Below are 21,190 nucleotides of genomic sequence, written 5' to 3' on the forward strand. Positions count from 1 at the left end.
AGCATTAGAGTGATATCAAAGCAACCTCTCATCCATGGAAACAAGGCCAGGATGTGAGGAAGCAGGACTGCATGGTATTGCTCTAGCGCCCTCTAGTGGCGATATAAGGACATACACTAGCTGGATCAAGCATCGACAATTACCATTCTAAATGTCTGACTTTACTCGGGGAAAAATGTCCTAAAGACAACAGCTCTGTAATATGGTAAAATAAAATAAAAATAAGAAAGGAAACTATTTAACAAAAAATTATTTAATTTCATAAAAAAAACATTGCATAAAAACCATTTACTATTAATTCTTCCGTTGGATATCTCATATTTCACAGAAAGGTGATGCAATCTGAGTAATGATGACTCTAATGCTGCTGGGTGTTGTTGATAGAGGCACCAGTTCTCAATGTCTGTGTCACTAGACCGAATCAAAATAGGAACAAGGCATTGGTACCCCAAAAAAAAGCTTCTGGGACAAGGTGCCAGTTGGTGCCAGTTGGACTTTAGTCGTCTCCTCCACACAGACTCAGCAGGACCTTCTGATAGTCTCCTTTAGTGTGCTCCTGATAGGGGACAGAAAATAAAGGGGTTGAGACCCTTCGGTCCACTAGGAGCTACAAGGAGGAAGGCAAGTTCAGTCAAGACACTCAGTTTGTCATGAAACAAGACAGAGCAGGCAGTGGTTTAGACTTCTACGAGATGTTACACTGTGTTACACTGTGTTACACTGTGTTAGACTGTGTTAGACTGTGTTAGACTGTGTTACACTGTGTTAGCTTGTCGTCACATCCCAATAAGAAACATAGCACTGTTGCAAGGCATGTCGGGGTTTGGGGCTGAGAGATGCGAGAGAGAGACAGAGAGAGAGAGGGAGAGAATGCGAGAGAGAGTGAGAGAGAGAGAGAGAATGCGAGAGAGAGAGACAGAGAGAGACAGAGACAGAGAGACAGAGAGACACAGAGAGAGACAGAGAGAGACAGACAGAGAGAGACAGAGACAGAGAGACAGAGAGAGAGACAGAGAGACAGAGAGAGAGAGAGAGACAGAGAGAGAGAGAGAGAGAGAGAGAGAGAGAGAGAGAGAGACAGAGAGACAGAGAGACAGAGAGAGAGACAGAGAGAGAAAAAACAGAAAAAAGAAGAGTCCTCACAGCGATGGTCTGGTACAAGGACTTCTGGTTCAGTTTCTTAAACTCTGTCCTGATCTTCATGAGGTCCACCTCACAGCGAGACACGACGATCCTGGTCACCACCTTCTCCTTGGCACTTTTACCCTGCAGATGATGTCAACATCACATGGTGTTATTTATCAGGACAGGTATTCATGTCCTACAAGCCTGCCGTTGCTGATTGAATAGAGAGTCCTTGGTGACGGTTTGTGTTTGTTGATGTTTTTACTGAAGAAAGCGTTGGTGACGCAACCCCTTGTTTAATCAACTCATGAACGTCTGATACATAATTACTGTGGGATGTTTCTCCCATGAGATTATCTTTGATTCATAATTCAAATATTCTAAAGGGGGTTGGGGTTGAAGGGAGTTGAAGGGGTTTGAAGAGGGTGGAAGGAGTTGAAGGGGGTTGAAGGGGGTTGAAGGGAGTTGAAGGGGTTTGAAGAGGGTGGAAGGAGTTGAAGGGGGTTGGGGTTGAAGGGAGTTGAAGGGGTTTGAAGAGGGTGGAAGGAGTTGAAGGGGGTTGAAGGGGGTTGAAGGGAGTTGAAGGGGTTTGAAGAGGGTGGAAGGAGTTGAAGGGGGTTGAAGGGAGTTGAAGGGGGTTGAAGGGGGTTGAAGGGGGTTGAAGGGAGTTGAAGGGGTTTGAAGGGGGTTGAAGGGGGTTGAAGGGAGTTGAAGGGGTTTGAAGGGGGTTGAAGAGGGTGGAAGGAGTTGAAGGGGGTTGAAGTGGGTTGAAGGGAGTTGAAGGGGGTTGAAGGGGGTTGAAGGGAGTTGAAGGGGGTTGAAGGGAGTTGAAGGGGGTTGAAGGGAGTTGAAGGGAGTTGAAGGGGGTTGAAGGGAGTTGAAGGGGGTTGAAGGGAGTTGAAGGGGGTTGAAGGGGGTTGAAAGGGGGTTGAATGGAGGTTGAAGGGGATTGAAGGGTGTTGAAGGGGTTTGAAGGGAGTTGAAAGGAGTTGAATGGAGGTTGAAGGGGGTTGAAGGGAGTTGAAGGGGGTTGAAGGGGGTTGAAGGGAGTTGAAGGGGGTTGAAGGGAGTTGAAGGGGGTTGAAGGGAGTTGAAGGGGGTTGAAGGGGGTTGAAGGGAGTTGAAGGGGGTTGAAGGGAGTTGAAGGGGGTTGAAGGGAGTTGAAGGGAGTTGAAGGGGGTTGAAAGGAGTTGAAGGGGGTTGAAGGGAGTTGAAGGGGGTTGAAGGGGGTTGAAAGGAGGTTGAAGGGGTTTGAAGGGAGTTGAAAGGAGTTGAATGGAGGTTGAAGGGGGTTGAAGGGTGTTGAAGGGGGTTGAAGGGTGTTGAAGGGAGTTGAAAGGAGTTGAATGGAGGTTGAAGGGGGTTGAAGGGTGTTGAAGGGAGTTGAAGGGAGTTGAAAGGAGTTGAATGGAGGTTGAAGGGGGTTGAAGGGGGTTGAAGGGGGTTGAAATGGGTTGAAGGGAGTTGAATGGAGGTTGAAGGGAGTTGAAAGGAGTTGAATGGAGGTTGAAGGGTGTTGAAAGGGGGTGAATGGAGGTTGAAGGGTGTTGAAAGGGATTGAAGGGGTTGGGGTTGAAGGGGTTGGGGTTGAAGGGGTTTGAAGGGTGTTGGGGTTGAAAAGGGTTGAAGGGGGTTGAAAGGGGGTTGAAGGGTGTTGGGGTTGAAGTGGGTTGGGGTTGAAGGGGGTTGAAGGGGGTTGAATGGTGTTGGGGTTGAAAGGGTTTGTACCAAATGTACAAATAACAATGAGTTCATTCTTTGTTTCTGATGAGGTCTTGTAGTTCACCATCGTACTCAGTCACACGACAAGAGGTTAACAGATAATTACCTTCATGGCTTCGCTCAGTCTGTTAGCAAAGTACTGTTGTTTGTTCTCAAAGCACTCCACTGCAAAAACAAAGCAGAAAAGAGAACAGATTGAAATCACCTCAACTTTGTTTCTGATATCCTCTCTGGATCTGTCACTTCCTGTTGTTCTTTCTAAAGGGTTCCTGGTAAGGAGGCTGCCTGCAGTGTATAGGCACAGATCCACAGTTTGTTTCTTAAGGGCACAACATCCCTTGAAATCAAATGTTGTTTTCTTCAAACAACTTGCAATTACTGTTAATAAGGAATGAATCGACTGAGGGCCCATCTGGTACAAATAGGAGAGAAGGAGAGGAGGCAAGGTGGAGAGGAGTAGAGAACCACCCCCCCTCTCCCCCTTCCACACTTCTTTCCTCTCACTGCCAGTTGTAATACGGTTCATAGACAACCTGACGGCAGAGAGAGACCAACAGAGAGAAAGGGAGAGAGACCAACAGAGAGAAAGGGAGAGAGACCAACAGAGAGAAAGGGAGAGAGACAGAGACACAGAGAGAGGGAAAGGGAGAGAGACACAGAGAGAAGTGGAGAGAGACAGAGACACACAGAGAAACATAGATACACAGGAGACACACAGAGAGAGAGAAAGGGAGAGAGAGAGACACAGAGAGAGAGAGAAAGGGAGAGAGACAGAGAGAAAGGGAGAGAGACAGAGACACACAGATAAACATAGATACACAGGAGACACAGAGAGAGAGAGAGAAAAAGGGAGAGAAAGAGAGACAGAGAGACACAGAGAGAGAGAGAGAGAGAGAGAGAGAGTAACGAATAAACGGCAGAAGTGGAGTCTTGAGTGACACAGACATTCTGGCATGGAGACGGGAGCCTCATACATTATCAATGGACAGGTAATGTTATGCTGAAGAGATTAAACGGATAGATCATTCTGGAACTAGTCGGAGAGGAATTGATTGGCTTTGTAGGAGTGTGTCAGAAACAATGGAGATGTTTAGAAGTTAATGTAGAAGTAAGAGTATCTAATGTAGAGGTAAGAGTGTCTAATGTAGAGGTAAGAGTCTCTAATGTAGAGGTAAGAGTCTCTAATGTAGTAGTCAGAGGAGCTAGAGTCTCTAATGTAGAGGTAAGAGTGTCTAATGTAGAGGTAAGAGTGTCTAATGTAGAGGTAAGAGTATCTAATGTAGTAGTAAGAGGAGCTAGAGGAGCTAATGTAGAGGTAAGAGTATCAAATGTAGAGGTAAGAGTGTCTAATGTAGAGGTAAGAGGAGCTAAAGTAGAGGTAAGAGTCTCTAATGTAGAGGTAAGAGGAGCTAGAGTCTCTAATGTAGAGGTAAGAGTATCAAATGTAGAGGTAAGAGTATCTAATGCAGTAGTTAGAGGAGCTAATGTAGAGGTAAGAGTATCTAATGTAGAGGTAAGAGGAGCTAATGTAGTGGTAAGAGTATCTAATGTAGAGGTAAGAGTATCTAATGTAGTGGTAAGAGTCTCTAATGTAGAGGTAAGAGGAGCTAGAGGAGCAAATGTAGAGGTAAGAGAATCTAATGTAGAGGTAAGAGTATCTAATGTAGAGGTAAGAGGAGCTAGAGGAGCTAATGTAGTGGTAAGAGGAGCTAATGTATTGGTAAGAGTATCTAATGTAGAGGTAAGAGTATCTAATGTAGAGGTAAGAGTATCTAATGTAGAGGTAAGAGTATCTAATGTAGAGGTAAGAGTATCTAATGTAGAGGTAAGAGTAGCTAGAGGAGCAAATGTAGAGGTAAGAGAATCTAATGTAGAGGTAAGAGTATCTAATGTAGAGGTAAGAGGAGCTAGAGGAGCTAATGTAGTGGTAAGAGGAGCTAATGTATTGGTAAGAGTATCTAATGTAGAGGTAAGAGTATCTAATGTAGAGGTAAGAGTATCTAATGTAGAGGTAAGAGTATCTAATGTAGAGGTAAGAGTATCTAATGTAGAGGTAAGAGTATCTAATGTATTGGTAAGAGTATCTAATGTAGAGGTAAGAGTATCTAATGTAGAGGTAAGAGGAGCTAATGTAGTGCTAAGAGTATCTAATGTAGTGGTAAGAGTATCTAATGTATTGGTAAGAGTATCTAATGTAGAGGTAAGAGTCTCTAATGTAGAGGTAAGAGTATCTAATGTAGTGGTAAGAGTATCTAATGTATTGGTAAGAGTATCTAATGTAGAGGTAAGAGTCTCTAATGTAGTGCTAAGAGTATCTAATGTAGTGGTAAGAGTATCTAATGTAGAGGTAAGAGTATCTAATGTAGTGGTAAGAGTATCTAATGTAGAGGTAAGAGTATCTAATGTAGAGGTAAGAGTATCTAATGTAGTGGTAAGAGTATCTAATGTAGAGGTAAGAGTATCTAATGTAGTGGTAAGAGTATCTAATGTATTGGTAAGAGTCTCTAATGTAGAGGTAAGAGGTGACTCTGGGATGCTGGCCTTCAAGGCAGAGTTGCAAAGAAAAATCTAAATCTCAGACTGGCCAATAAAAATAAAAGATTAGATGGGCAAAAGAACACAGACACTGGACAGAGGAACTCTGCCTAGAAGGCCAGCATCCTGGAGTCGCCTCTTCACTGTTGACGTTGAGACTGGACAGAGGAACTCTGCCTAGAAGGCCAGCATCCTGGAGTTGCCTCGTCACTGTTGACGTTGAGACCGGTCAGAGGAACTCTGCCTAGAAGGCCAGCATCCTGGAGTCGCCTCGTCACTGTTGACGTTGAGACCGGTATTTTGCGGGTACTATTTAATGAAGAGGTCAGTTGAGGACTTGTGAGATGTCTGTTTCTCAAACGTGGCACTCTAATGTCCCTGTGTATATATATTATAGAATACATGTTCTATTATAGATGTATATATTATAGATGTATATATTATAGATGTATATATTATAAATGTGTATATTATAGATGTATATATTATAGATGTATATATTATAGATGTATATATTATAAATGTGTATATTATAGATGTATATATTATAGATGTATATATTATAGATGTATATATTATAAATGTGTATATTATAGATGTATATATTATAGATGTATATATTATAGATGTATATATTATAAATGTGTATATTATAGATGTATATATTATAGATGTATATATTATATATGTATATATTATAGATGTATCTATTATAGAATACAGGTTCTATGATACAGATGTATATATTATAGATGTATATATTATAGATGTATCTATTATATATTATAGAATACAGGTTCTATGATAAAGATATAGATGTATATAATATAGAATACAGGTTATATGTTATAGATATAGATGTATATAATATAGAATACAGGTTCTATGATACAGATGTATATATTATAGATGTATCTATTATATATTATAGAATACAGGTTCTATGATACAGATGTATATATTATAGATGTATCTATTATATATTATAGAATACAGGTTCTTATGATACAGATGTATATATTATAGATGTATCTATTATATATTATAGAATACAGGTTCTTATGATACAGATGTATATATTATAGATGTATCTATTATATAATATAGAATACAGGTTCTATGATACAGATGTATATATTATAGATGTATCTATTATATAATATAGAATACAGGTTCTATGATAAAGATATAGATGTATATAATATAGAATACAGGTTATATGTTATAGATATAGATGTATATAATATAGAATACAGGTTCTATGATACAGATGTATATATTATAGATGTATCTATTATATAATATAGAATACAGGTTCTATGATAAAGATATAGATGTATATAATATAGAATACAGGTTATATGTTATAGATATAGATGTATATAATATAGAATACAGGTTCTATGATACAGATGTATATATTATAGATGTATCTATTATATAATATAGAATACAGGTTCTATGATACAGATGTATATATTATAGATGTATATATTATAGAATACAGGTATATGATATAGATGTATATATTATAGATGTATATATTATAGAATACAGGTATATGATATAGATGTATATATTATAGAATGCAGGTATATGATATAGATGTATATATTATAGATGTATATATTATAGAATACAGGTTCTATGATACAGATGTATATATTATAGAATGTAGATATATGATATGTAGAATGTTACCCAGTGTCAGGAAGGACTTCTCCAGGTCTCCCTTCACCTCCTTCCTGATGCTCTCCTGCATGTCGTATGGACTGTAGCTCTTGTACCTGTCAAACACTGGAACAGACACAGCCAACATTTGGTCATCTTTCTGAAGAGTCACCGGGTTGATAGATAGAAACATCTACGTTCTTTATGTCTAAAAATGTCTGGTTGTCGCCATCTTGACTTTGAGTTTTAGTATTTTGTCCAAACGATCATGTGTGCATGAAGAAGTCCCTCGTTACAGAGTCGGTACCTTTCTGTAGGTGGGGGACACTTCTCTCTGACATGATGGTGATCCATGTGGCCACGTCAGTCCCCTTCCTCTTCACTCCTGCCTCATACAGAGCCTACAGAGACAGGAGAGGACCATCAACACAGCTGTATACTACACCTAACTAATCTACAGAGACAGGAGAGGACCATCAACAAGTACCCCTAACTAATCTACAGAGACAGGAGAGGACCATCAACAAGTACCCCTAACTAATCTACAGAGACAGGAGAGGACCATCAACAAGAGACACAGCTGTATACTACACCTGACTAATCTACAGAGACAGGAGAGGACCATCAACAAGTACCCCTAACTAATCTACAGAGACAGGAGAGGACCATCAACACAGCTGTATACTACACCTAACTAATCAACAGAGACAGGAGAGGACCATCAACACAGCTGTACACTACATCTAACTAATCTACAGAGACAGGAGAGGACCATCAACACAGCTGTACACTACATCTAACTAATCTACAGAGACAGGAGAGGACCATCAACAAGAGACACAGCTGTCTACTACACCTGACTAATCTACAGAGACAGGAGAGGACCATCAACACAGCTGTCTACTACCCCTAACTAATCTACAGAGACAGGAGAGGACCATCAACACAGCTGTACACTACATCTAACTAATCTACAGAGACAAAAAACACTCTGATTGGTTCTGGTACAGTGTTTTAGTGTCAGTATCAATGCTTTAGTGTTTGGTTCTGGTACAGTGTTTTAGTGTCAGTATCAATGCTTTAGTGTTTGGTTCTGGTACGGTGTTTTAGTGTCAGTATCAATGCTTTTGTGTTTGGTTCTGGTACAGTGTTTAACTGTCAGTATCAATGCTTTAGTGTTTGGTTCTGGTACAGTGTTTTAGTGTCAGTATCAATGCTTTAGTGTTTGGTTCTGGTACGGTGTTTTACTGTCAGTATCAATGCTTTAGTGTTTGGTTCTGGTATGGTGTTTTAGTGTCAGTATCAATGCTTTAGTGTTTGGTTCTGGTACGGTGTTTTAGTGTCAGTATCAATGCTTTAGTGTTTGGTTCTGGTACGGTGTTTTACTGTCAGTATCAATGCTTTAGTGTTTGGTTCTGGTACGGTGTTTTAGTGTCAGTATCAATGCTTTAGTGTTTGGTTCTGGTACAGTGTTTAACTGTCAGTATCAATGCTTTAGTGTTTGGTTCTGGTACGGTGTTTTAGTGTCAGTATCAATGCTTTTGTGTTTGGTTCTGGTACAGTGTTTAACTGTCAGTATCAATGCTTTAGTGTTTGGTTCTGGTACAGTGTTTTAGTGTCAGTATCAATGCTTTAGTGTTTGGTTCTGGTACGGTGTTTTAGTGTCAGTATCAATGCTTTAGTGTTTGGTTCTGGTACAGTGTTTTAGTGTCAGTATCAATGCTTTAGTGTTTGGTTCTGGTACAGTGTTTTAGTGTCAGTATCAAGGCTTTAGTGTTTGGTTCTGGTATGGTGTTTTAGTGTCAGTATCAATGCTTTAGTGTTTGGTTCTGGTACAGTGTTTTAGTGTCAGTATCAATGCTTTACTGTTTGGTTCTGGTACGGTGTTTTACTGTCCGTATCAATGCTTTAGTGTTTGGTTCTGGTATGGTGTTTTAGTGTCAGTATCAATGCTTTAGTGTTTGGTTCTGGTACAGTGTTTTACTGTCAGTATCAATGCTTTAGTGTTTTTTTCTGGTACAGTGTTTTAGTGTCAGTATCAATGCTTTAGTGTTTGGTTCTGGTACAGTGTTTTAGTGTCAGTATCAATGCTTTAGTGTTTGGTTCTGGTACGGTGTTTTAGTGTCAGTATCAATGCTTTAGTGTTTGGTTCTGGTACGGTGTTTTACTGTCAGTATCAATGCTTTAGTGTTTGGTTCTGGTACAGTGTTTTAGTGTCAGTATCAATGCTTTAGTGTTTGGTTCTGGTACAGTGTTTTACTGTCAGCATCAATGCTTTAGTGTTGGTTCTGGTACGGTGTTTTACTGTCAGTATCAATGCTTTAGTGTTTGGTTCTGGTACGGTGTTTTAGTGTCAGTATCAATGCTTTAGTGTTTGGTTCTGGTACAGTGTTTTAGTGTCAGTATCAATGCTTTAGTGTTTGGTTCTGGTACAGTGTTTTAGTGTCAGTATCAAGGCTTTAGTGTTTGGTTCTGGTATGGTGTTTTAGTGTCAGTATCAATGCATTAGTGTTTGGTTCTGGTACAGTGTTTTAGTGTCAGTATCAGTGCTTTAGTGTTTGGTTCTGGTACGGTGTTTTACTGTCAGTATCAATGCTTTAGTGTTTGGTTCTGGTACAGTGTTTTAGTGTCAGTATCAGTGCTTTAGTGTTTGGTTCTGGTACGGTGTTTTAGTGTCAGTATCAATGCTTTAGTGCTTGGTTCTGGTACAGTGTTTTACTGTCAGTATCAATGCTTTAGTGTTTTTTTCTGGTACAGTGTTTTAGTGTCAGTATCAATGCTTTAGTGTTTGGTTCTGGTACAGTGTTTTAGTGTCAGTATCAATGCTTTAGTGTTTGGTTCTGGTACGGTGTTTTAGTGTCAGTATCAATGCTTTAGTGTTTGGTTCTGGTACTGTGTTTTACTGTCAGTATCAATGCTTTAGTGTTTGGTTCTGGTACAGTGTTTTAGTGTCAGTATCAATGCTTTAGTGTTTGGTTCTGGTACAGTGTTTTACTGTCAGTATCAATGCTTTAGTGTTTGGTTCTGGTACAGTGTTTTAGTGTCAGTATCAATGCTTTAGTGTTTGGTTCTGGTACAGTGTTTTACTGTCAGTATCAATGCTTTAGTGTTTGGTTCTGGTACAGTGCTTTACTGTCTGTATCAATGCTTTAGTGTTTGGTTCTGGTACAGTGTTTTAGTGTCAGTATCAATGCTTTAGTGTTTGGTTCTGGTACAGTGTTTTACTGTCAGTATCAATGCTTTAGTGTTTGGTTCTGGTACAGTGTTTTAGTGTCAGTATCAATGCTTTAGTGTTTGGTTCTGGTACAGTGTTTTACTGTCAGTATCAATGCTTTAGTGTTTGGTTCTGGTACAGTGCTTTACTGTCAGTATCAATGCTTTAGTGTTTGGTTCTGGTACAGTGTTTTACTGTCAGTATCAATGCTTTAGTGTTTGGTTCTGGTACAGTGTTTAACTGTCAGTATCAATGCTTTAGTGTTTGGTTCTGGTACAGTGTTTTACTGTCAGTATCAATGCTTTAGTGTTTGGTTCTGGTACGGTTTTTTAGTGTCAGTATCAATGCATTAGTGTTTGGTTCTGGTACAGTGTTTTACTGTCAGTATCAATGCTTTAGTGTTTGGTTCTGGTATGGTGTTTTACTGTCAGTATCAATGCTTTAGTGTTTGGTTCTGGTACGGTGTTTTACTGTCAGTATCAATGCTTTAGTGTTTGGTTCTGGTACGGTGTTTTACTGTCAGTATCAATGCTTTAGTGTTTGGTTCTGGTACGGTGTTTTACTGTCAGTATCAATGCTTTAGTGTTTGGTTCTGGTACGGTGTTTTACTGTCAGTATCAATGCTTTAGTGTTTGGTTCTGGTACGGTGTTTTACTGTCAGTATCAATGCTTTAGTGTTTGGTTCTGGTACGGTGTTTTACTGTTAGTATCAATGCTTTAGTGTTTGGTTCTGGTACAGTGTTTTACTGTCAGTATCAATGCTTTAGTGTTTGGTTCTGGTACAGTGTTTTAGTGTCAGTATCAATGCTTTAGTGTTTGGTTCTGGTACAGTGTTTTAGTGTCAGTATCAATGCTTTAGTGTTTGGTTCTGGTACAGTGTTTTACTGTCAGTATCAATGCTTTAGTGTTTGGTTCTGGTACAGTGTTTTACTGTCAGTATCAATGCTTTAGTGTTTGGTTCTGGTACAGTGTTTCAGTGTCAGTATCAATGCTTTAGTGTTTGGTTCTGGTACAGTGTTTAACTGTCAGTATCAATGCTTTAGTGTTTGGTTCTGGTACAGTGTTTTAGTGTCAGTATCAGTGCTTTAGTGTTTGGTTCTGGTACAGTGTTTTACTGTCAGTATCAATGCTTTAGTGTTTGGTTCTAGTACGGTGTTTTACTGTCAGTATCAATGCTTTAGTGTTTGGTTCTGGTACAGTGTTTTACTGTCAGTATCAATGCTTTAGTGTTTGGTTCTGGTACAGTGTTTCACTGTCAGTATCAATGCTTTAGTGTTTGGTTCTGGTACAGTGTTTTACTGTCAGTATCAATGCTTTAGTGTTTGGTTCAGGTACAGTGTTTTAGTGTCAGTATCAATGCTTTAGTGTTTGGTTCTGGTACGGTGTTTTAATGTCAGTATCAATGTTTTAGTGTTTGGTTCTGGTACAGTGTTTTACTGTCAGTATCAATGCTTTAGTGTTTGGTTCTGGTACGGTGTTTTACTGTCAGTATCAATGCTTTAGTGTTTGGTTCTGGTACCGTGTTTTAGTGTCAGTATCAATGCTTTAGTGTTTGGTTCTGGTACAGTGTTTTAGTGTCAGTATCAATGCTTTAGTGTTTGGTTCTGGTACAGTGTTTTAGTGTCAGTATCAAGGCTTTAGTGTTTGGTTCTGGTATGGTGTTTTAGTGTCAGTATCAATGCTTTAGTGTTTGGTTCTGGTACAGTGTTTTAGTGTCAGTATCAATGCTTTAGTGTTTGGTTCTGGTACAGTGTTTTAGTGTCAGTATCAATGCTTTAGTGTTTGGTTCTGGTACAGTGTTTTACTGTCAGTATCAATGCTTTAGTGTTTGGTTCTGGTACAGTGTTTAACTGTCAGTATCAATGCTTTAGTGTTTGGTTCTGGTACAGTGTTTTACTGTCAGTATCAATGCTTTAGTGTTTGGTTCTTGTACAGTGTTTTAGTGTCAGTATCAATGCTTTAGTGTTTGGTTCTGGTACGGTGTTTTACTGTCCGTATCAATGGTTTAGTGTTTGGTTCTGGTACGGTGTTTTACTGTCAGTATCAATGCTTTAGTGTTTGGTTCTGGTACGGTGTTTTACTGTCAGTATCAATGCTTTAGTGTTTGGTTCTGGTACAGTGTTTTAGTGTCAGTATCAATGCTTTAGTGTTTGGTTCTGGTACAGTGTTTTAGTGTCAGTATCAATGCTTTAGTGTTTGGTTCTGGTACAGTGTTTTAGTGTCAGTATCAATGCTTTAGTGTTTGGTTCTGGTACAGTGTTTTACTGTCAGTATCAATGCTTTAGTGTTTGGTTCTGGTACGGTTTTTTAGTGTCAGTATCAATGCTTTAGTGTTTGGTTCTGGTACGGTGTTTTACTGTCAGTATCAATGCTTTAGTGTTTGGTTCTGGTACGGTGTTTTACTGTCAGTATCAATGCTTTAGTGTTTGGTTCTGGTACTGTGTTTTAGTGTCAGTATCAATGCTTTAGTGTTTGGTTCTGGTACGGTGTTTTACTGTCAGTATCAATGCTTTAGTGTTTGGTTCTGGTACGGGGTTTTACTGTCAGTATCAATGCTTTAGTGTTTGGTTCTGGTACGGTGTTTTAGTGTCAGTATCAATGCTTTAGTGTTTGGTTCTGGTACGGTGTTTTACTGTCAGTATCAATGCTTTAGTGTTTGGTTCTGGTACGGTGTTTTACTGTCAGTATCAATGCTTTAGTGTTTGGTTCTGGTACAGTGTTTTACTGTCAGTATCAATGCTTTAGTGTTTGGTTCTGGTACAGTGTTTTAGTGTCAGTATCAATGCTTTAGTGTTTGGTTCTGGTACAGTGTTTTACTGTCAGTATCAATGCTTTAGTGTTTGGTTCTGGTACAGTGTTTTACTGTCAGTATCAATGCTTTAGTGTTTGGTTCTGGTACAGTGTTTTACTGTCAGTATCAATGCTTTAGTGTTTGGTTCTGGTACAGTGTTTAACTGTCAGTATCAATGCTTTAGTGTTTGGTTCTGGTACAGTGTTTTACTGTCAGTATCAATGCTTTAGTGTTTGGTTCTTGTACAGTGTTTTAGTGTCAGTATCAATGCTTTAGTGTTTGGTTCTGGTACGGGTTTTTAGTGTCAGTATCAATGCTTTAGTGTTTGGTTCTGGTACGGTGTTTTACTGTCAGTATCAATGCTTTAGTGTTTGGTTCTGGTACAGTGTTCTAGTGTCAGTATCAATGCTTTAGTGTTTGGTTCTGGTACGGTGTTTTACTGTCAGTATCAATGCTTTAGTGTTTGGTTCTGGTACAGTGTTCTAGTGTCAGTATCAATGCTTTAGTGTTTGGTTCTGGTACGGTGTTTTACTGTCCATATATTTGTCTCACTCTGGCATCCTGGTCGATCTTCTCGTAGTCAACAATATTTGAGGGCTCATCTCTCTTTGCCTATTGAATGACATAGAATACAATGGAGAACACAGTTTTACACCAATAGTCAGACAAGTCTCCTTCGTATCCAAATCATTATTAATAAAGCTATTGGTCGGTCAATCTGAGGAAGCTCGACATTGTAAAGTCGTTGTATGATCCTACCTGTACCAGGGCCAACAGCAGACTCCTGAAGTCTCCCGATGTGTCTCCAGCCACGTCCTTCTCCAGCTCCTTCTTAAACACTGTGGATATATAAAAGTATTTTTTTTAAAACCACACAATCCTTACGTTTTCAATCTGATCTCGATCCTAATTCTAGTTTGTTTCTCCTACTTACACTCCTTGTAGACGCGTTTGATTTCCACCAGTTCTTCAGCGCTGCGGGAACAGACCATCTCTATCAGAGTCTCCTCGTCGGTCCCCAGACCCTGGAGGGAAGAGAACAGTGGTTTTAACAGCAGTATGAAGAGTACAGACCCTGGAGGGAACAGTGGTTTTAACAGCAGTATGACTAGTACAGACCCTGGAGGGAACAGTCGTTTTAACAGCAGTATGACTAGTACAGACCCTGGAGATAACAGTGGTTTTAACAGCAGTATGAATAGCAAGTCTGTGTCTAGGCCACACATCCATCAGACCAGGAGAGGGCAGCAGTGACTGTGATCTGTGTCGTTTAGGCTTCATGTAAGGAAAGATTGCGGCCTCCTCCTTACCTTGATGGATCCTTTGATCTCAGAGGCGTCGTACTGAGCTGTACTCTTCATCAGTCCAAGAATTACAGCCTCCAGAGACCCAGACAGAGCCCCTTTCAGAGCTGTGATCATATCCTACAGGAGAGACATACACAGAGATGATAGACCGTCCCATTGTAAAATACACAGAGATGATAGACCGTCCCACTGTAAAATACACAGAGATGATAGTCCGTCCCACTGTAAAATACACAGAGATGATAGACCGTTCCACTGGAAAATACACAGAGATGATAGTTCCGTCCCACTGTAAAATACACAGAGATGATAGTTCCGTCCCACTGTAAAATACACAGAGATGATAGTCCATCCCACTGTAAAATACACAGAGATGATAGACCGTCTCACTGGAAAATACACAGAGATGATAGACCGTCTCACTGGAAAATACACAGAGATGATAGACCGTCCCATTGTAAAATACACAGAGATTAAAGTTCCGTCCCACTGTAAAATACACAGAGATGATAGACCGTCCCACTGTAAAATACACAGAGATGATAGACCTTCTCACTGGAAAATACACAGAGATGATAGACCGTCCCACTGTAAAATACACAGAGATGATAGACCGTCCCACTGTAAAATACACAGAGATGATAGACCGTCCCACTGTAAAATACACAGAGATGATAGTTCCGTCCCACTGTAAAATACACAGAGATTAAAGTTCCGTCCTACTGTAAAATACACAGAGATGATAGACCGTCCCACTGTAAAATACACAGAGATTAAAGTTCCGTCCTACTGTAAAATACACAGAGATGATAGACCGTCCCACTGTAAAATACACAGAGATGATAGTTCCGTCCCACTGTAAAATACACAGAGATGATAGTCCGTCCCACTGTAAAATACACAGAGATGATAGACCGTCTCACTGGAAAATACACAGAGATGATAGTCCGTCCCACTGTAAAATACACAAAGATGATAGACCGTCCCATTGTAAAATACACAGAGATTAAAGTTCCGTCCCACTGTAAAATACACAGAGATGATAGTTCCATCCCACTGTAAAATACAGAGATGATAGACCGTCCCACTATAAAATACACAGAGATGATAGTCCGTCCCACTGTAAAATACACAGAGATGATAGTCCGTCCCACTGCAAAATACACAGAAATGATAGACCGTCCCACTATGAAATACACAGAGATGATAGTCCGTCCCACTGTAAAATACACAGAGATGATAGACCGTCCCACTGTAAAATACACAGAGATGATAGACCGTCCCACTATAAAATACACAGAGATGATAGTCCGTCCCACTGTAAAATACACAGAGATGATAGTCCGTCCCACTGTAAAATACACAGAAATGATAGACCGTCCCACTATAAAATACACAGAGATGATAGTCCGTCCCACTGTAAAATACACAGAGATGATAGACAGTCCCACTGTAAAATACACAGAGATGATAGACCGTCCCATTGTAAAATACACAGAGATGCTAGATCGTCCCACTGTAAAATACACAGAGATGATAGTCCGTCCCACTGTAAAATACACAGAGATGATAGATAGTCCCACTGTAAAATACACAGAGATGATAGACCGTCCCACTGTAAAATACACAGGGATGATAGACCGTCCCACTGTAAAATACACAGAGATGATAGACTGTCCCACTGTAAAATACACAGAGATGATAGACCGTCCCACTGTAAAATACACAGAGATGATAGACCGTCCCACTGTAAAATACACAGAGATGATAGACCGTCCCACTGTAAAATACACAGAGATGATAGACCGTCTCACTGGAAAATACACAGAGATGATAGACCGTCCCACTGTAAAATACACAGAGATGATAGACCGTCCCACTGTAAAATACACAGAGATGATTGACCGTCCCACTGTAAAATACACAGAGGTGATAGTTCCATCCCACTGTAAAATACACAGAGATGATAGACCGTCCCACTGTAAAATACACAGAGATGATAGACCGTCCCACTGTAAAATACACAGAGATGATAGACCGTCCCACTGTAAAATACACAGAGATGATAGATCGTCTCACTGTAAAATACACAGAGATGATAGATCGTCCCACTGTAAAAAATTGTCTAAATGAGGATGGATTATCTTGATGTCCACATTAGCAGCAGTTACTTTATGAAAAAGCATCTTGCTGAACAAAAAACAATCTCTATTTCACCGCCTTCACCTTCTTGGATCTCTTCTCATACTCGAAGGCGATCTCTCTCCTCTGGAAGTAGCTCCGTCTGGTCAGGATGTCAATGATGGTCAGCTCATCTACACCTGGGGAACATGGGAAATATTACAGAGGTGTGATTAACATACATTTATGTTAATTGATTGACAGCTGGGGAACATGGGAAATATTACAGAGGTGTGATTAACATACATTTATGTTAATTAGTTGACAGCTCAACTAGCTTTGAGTATAGAGAGTAGGTACAGACAGATATATTATAGTATGAGTATATAGAGTAGGTATTGACAGATATATTATAGTATGAGTATAGAGAGTAGGTACAGACATATATATTATAGTATGAGTATATAGAGTAGGTATTGACAGATATATTATAGTATGAGTATATAGAGTAGGTACAGACAGATATATTATAGTATGAGTATATAGAGTAGATACAGACAGATATATTATAGTATGAGTATATAGAGTAGGTACAGACATATATATTATAGTATGAGTATATAGAGTAGGTATTGACAGATATATTATAGTATGAGTATATAGAGTAGGTACAGACAGGTATATTATAGTATGCGTATATAGAGTAGGTACAGACAGATATATTATAGTATGAGTATATAGAGTAGGTACAGACAGATATATTATAGTATGAGCATATAGAGTAGGTACAGACAGATATAATATAGTATGAGTATATAGAGTAGGTACAGACAGATATATTATAGTATGAGTATATAGAGTAGGTACAGACAGATATATTATAGTATGAGCATATAGAGTAGGTACAGACAGGTATATTATAGTATGAGTATATAGAGTAGGTATATTATAGTATGAGTATATAGAGTAGGTACAGACAGATATATTATAGTATGAGTATATAGAGTAGGTACAGACAGATATATTATAGTATGAGTATATAGAGTAGGTACAGACAGGTATATTATAGTATGAGTATATAGAGTAGGTACAGACAGATATATTATAGTATGAGTATATAGAGTAGGTACAGACAGATATATTATAGTATGAGTATATAGAGTAGGTACAGACAGGTATATTATAGTATGAGTATATAGAGTAGGTACAGACAGGTATATTATAGTATGAGTATATAGAGTAGGTACAGACAGGTATATTATAGTATGAGTATATAGAGTAGGTACAGACAGATATATTATAGTATGAGCATATAGAGTAGGTATATTATAGTATGAGTATATAGAGTAGGTACAGACAGATATATTATAGTATGAGTATATAGAGTAGGTACAGACAGATATAATATAGTATGAGTATATAGAGTAGGTATATTATAGCATGAGTATATAGAGTAGGTACAGACAGATATATTATAGTATGAGCATATAGAGTAGGTACAGACAGATATATTATAGTATGAAGTAAATGTCTGATATATCACATGAAAACGTTTTTGATGAGATTGACACTGACAATAATAAGATGAAATGCCAAAACAACAACAGTCACATTTCCTTCATGTATCACTGTATCAAGGCCTCGATTCGGTACAGTATACACTGTTGATGGAAAAACCCAGCTAGTCAGGGCTTTCATTGGGTACAGGGGGGGGGCTGCAGTGAGTTAGCAGTGGTTGGTTTGTGGCAGACCAACAGGGCTGGAAAGCCAAGGCGTTGTCAGACAGAAAATCCCTGTATACTCTGTGGGGTTTAGTGAAGTTATGTTGGGAACACAGGCAGGAAAATGACTCAACCAGCGCTGTGCTCACGGAGATGTTTCCATGGAGATGTTTCCATGGAGATGTTTCCATTCATATAAATACAAACCAGTGTCAAGAATCAGGATTATGTTTTTTTCTCTAAATCGCCGGAATTTAACAACGATTGATGAAAATGGTGTGAAAGGACAATGGTTTCACAGGCATAGACAACAAGGATGGCAATAGATACTATGGAAATATAATGTTACTGAGATGAAATATGGTCAACTGATCCAATGATGTCTGTTTACGGGCACGGCACCACAGAAGAAAGGTGCGATGTGGTTGGCAAGATGTAGTAACGTGAAACGGCCAGCAGATGGCGCTAAATCGCGTAATGCATACAGCAACATAATGAGAGGCAGCGCATTACTGTTACCAGCTCATACTGAGTTCTGTTTATATAGTAACCACTCTAGATAAAAACTGAATTACTATGATATTATGACACTTATATTAGTGCAAATACATTGTGACAGATATATTAATGCACTCATCAAGTTCACAACATATTTCTAATCTACAAAACATTATGAAGTGATAGACTGTAACTGGTGGGACTATGATATCCTTGCTGTGATTCTCTCACCCTTGGTTTTGACGGCCGTTTCTATCCTGGCGGCATCTTTAGCTGGATCAAAATCCCTTGCTGCCACCACCGTGGGGAATTTAGGCTCGCTCTCCTGAAGGGGACACAGTTACCAAGTTACCCGTTTACAATCACTGACAGAGGACAGATTTCATTACAGGTTGACCCCATGACCTTAACATTGACAGTAGTTCAGCTGTAGTGAACTCACCCCGCCAAAATTCAGCGTGAGCTGGCCCAGGAACTCGGAAACCAACGCCATTGTGAAATCCCTGTAAAAAAAAATAGATACCTTATATTAGGTTAAAAGTATACGATGGGCTGTAAAATTAGCTTCAGGATGTGTCACACCGTCACCGTGGTAACCCAGCTGGAGGCTCCAACGGTCTCATTTACGACGTTAGATACGAAATGAGGTCACTTCCTTAGAGACTAGTACCAGACAGACACATACATAATAAACTCAAAGTTTACAGTAGTGGTCGAGACAACGAATGACAAACGTGTAAACATTTAAACACACAACATGCGATTACCGCCCAAAATCAGGGTTTTAGATGAAAGTCCATCGTCTTTTTCTTGTTAAATTGACAGAAAATCAGTTGGGAGGAGTAGTCCTTTTTTTTTCTCCAACAATGGCAGAGGTCAATAATATTTAATCACCTAGCAACCATGATGACAGAGTTCTTGGAGTGGGAACTAACTTCCCCTCCTCCATGTAAACAGGAAGTGTGAATCACAAATCCTGGTCCATTCCACAGGCCCTGCAGTGTTGCATATATATATACCCACAGCGTACTGTACTGGTACCTTTAATGACCTCAGAATCTGTCTTGACTCCACAGCTCTATATACACAGACGGTTAATACAGGTCATTGCTCTACTGTGCCCCTGAAAATAAGAATATGTTCTTAATTAACTGACTTGCCTAGTTAAATTAAAGGTTCAAAATATATATTGAAATAACATGTTTCAAGCTGAGTGATGAGTCATGAAATATCATATACCCAATTAGATCTACTGTAATGGTAGTTTTACAGGACTAATGACACAGTGGGCTGTGATAAACACGCTGTGTGTGTGCGTCTGTGTGTGTGTGTGTGTGTGTGTGTGTGTGTGTGTGTGTGTGCGTAACACCAAGGTCGGTACCACCCAGCAGACATTCCACCACAAACTGTTAGAATTCCAGGGGCAAGCCCACTGTGTTGCCGTGCCAACTCATTTACTGTGTGTGTGTGTACAGTACACACACACACACACACAGCGTGTTTATTACAGCCCACTGTCTCATTAGTCCTTTAACAATGTTAAACGTTGATTAGGGGTAAATAACAATGTCATCAAAAGCAACTGTCCCAGGATCAGCCGACCGTGTCGAAACAATAGCAGCAGGACGGACTGAACTGACCCCTGACCCCTGATCTGTAAAAGGAAGAATCTACTGCTTCCAATAAGCTGTTCATTCATTTAGTGAGGATCAGACTGGCATTGGAATGGAACGCTTTACAGGGCAAAGGACAGACAGACAGACAGACGGACGGACGGACGGACGGACGGACGGACAGACAGACAGACAGACAGACAGACTTTCTAATTTATCTTAGAGTAAGAACCTAGAGATAGCTGACTTCCCTTAGAGAACAGAACATAGAGATAGCTGACATACCTTAGAGAACAGAACAGAACAGGACTTAGAGATAGCTGACTTCCATTAGAGAACAGAACAGAACCTAGAGATAGATGACTTACCTTAGAGAACAGAACAGAACCTAGAGATAGCAGTAGATTGTTCCCGTTATGAAGCCTGTTCAGGGTGTGGTGCTGGTTAAATACCGCTGGCAGAACACACTGGTATGACTCAAAGCACGGCTCCAACTCCTGCCCCTGAGTCCACACTCCTCCCCTCCAGTCTCTCTGTCTCTCTTCTCTCCACTCCCTCCCTCCCTCCCTCCCTCCCCACTTCCACCCTCCCTGCCCCATCTCTCCCTCCCTACTCACCCACCCACCCACTCCCTCCCTACATCTCTCCCTCCCTACTCACCCACCCACCCACCCAGTCCCTCCCTACATCTCTCCCTCCCTACATCTCTCCCTCCATACTCACCCACCCACTCCCTCCCTACCCCCTCCTTCCATCTCTCCCTCCCTACTCACCCACTCCCTCCTTCCTTCCCCCACATCTCTCCCTCTCTCCTCTGTTCTAACCTTACAGAGCACGGCTCCAACTCCTACGTTCAGGGCTGACCCCCCTGT

At 40.0% G+C, this 21,190-nt stretch overlaps 1 protein-coding gene across 2 annotated transcripts; it reads right to left on the reverse strand.

Annotated features, from left to right (window-relative positions):
• Positions 1 to 232: 232 nt before the first annotated feature.
• On the reverse strand, positions 233 to 20,844 carry LOC110498670 (annexin A2-A). 2 transcript variants are annotated; one of them, XM_036964019.1, is made up of 14 exons: positions 20,702 to 20,816; positions 20,570 to 20,584; positions 19,148 to 19,208; positions 18,937 to 19,030; positions 16,592 to 16,686; positions 14,369 to 14,482; positions 13,993 to 14,083; positions 13,818 to 13,897; positions 13,611 to 13,670; positions 7,361 to 7,454; positions 7,084 to 7,179; positions 2,954 to 3,012; positions 1,144 to 1,266; positions 233 to 556 (listed from the first exon to the last, which is right to left on the reverse strand). In XM_036964019.1, the coding sequence occupies exons 3-14, from the start codon at positions 19,196 to 19,198 to the stop codon at positions 497 to 499; spliced, it is 1,017 nt and encodes a 338-aa protein (XP_036819914.1). In that variant the 5' UTR covers positions 19,199 to 19,208; positions 20,570 to 20,584; positions 20,702 to 20,816; the 3' UTR covers positions 233 to 496. The 2 variants fall into 2 exon arrangements, with proteins under 2 accessions (XP_036819914.1, XP_036819913.1); XM_036964018.1 differs by lacking the exon at positions 20,570 to 20,584 and having other exon boundaries at positions 20,687 to 20,844.
• Positions 20,845 to 21,190: the final 346 nt, after the last annotated feature.

This window comes from Oncorhynchus mykiss, chromosome 26, assembly GCF_013265735.2.
Source record: "Oncorhynchus mykiss isolate Arlee chromosome 26, USDA_OmykA_1.1, whole genome shotgun sequence".
NCBI lineage: Eukaryota > Metazoa > Chordata > Actinopteri > Salmoniformes > Salmonidae > Oncorhynchus > Oncorhynchus mykiss.

Bases quoted from the DNA above. Each gene is read 5' to 3' on its own strand.
- LOC110498670 (XM_036964018.1), bottom strand. From the start codon at position 19,198: ATGGCGTTGGTTTCCGAGTTCCTGGGCCAGCTCACGCTGAATTTTGGC. The intron at 7,455-13,610 runs GTGAGACAAATA...CTGTCTCTGTAG, and splicing joins AGATCGACCAGGATGCCAGA to GCTCTGTATGAGGCAGGAGT. The intron at 7,180-7,360 runs GTACCGACTCTG...TGTCTGTTCCAG, and splicing joins TGTCCCCCACCTACAGAAAG to TGTTTGACAGGTACAAGAGC.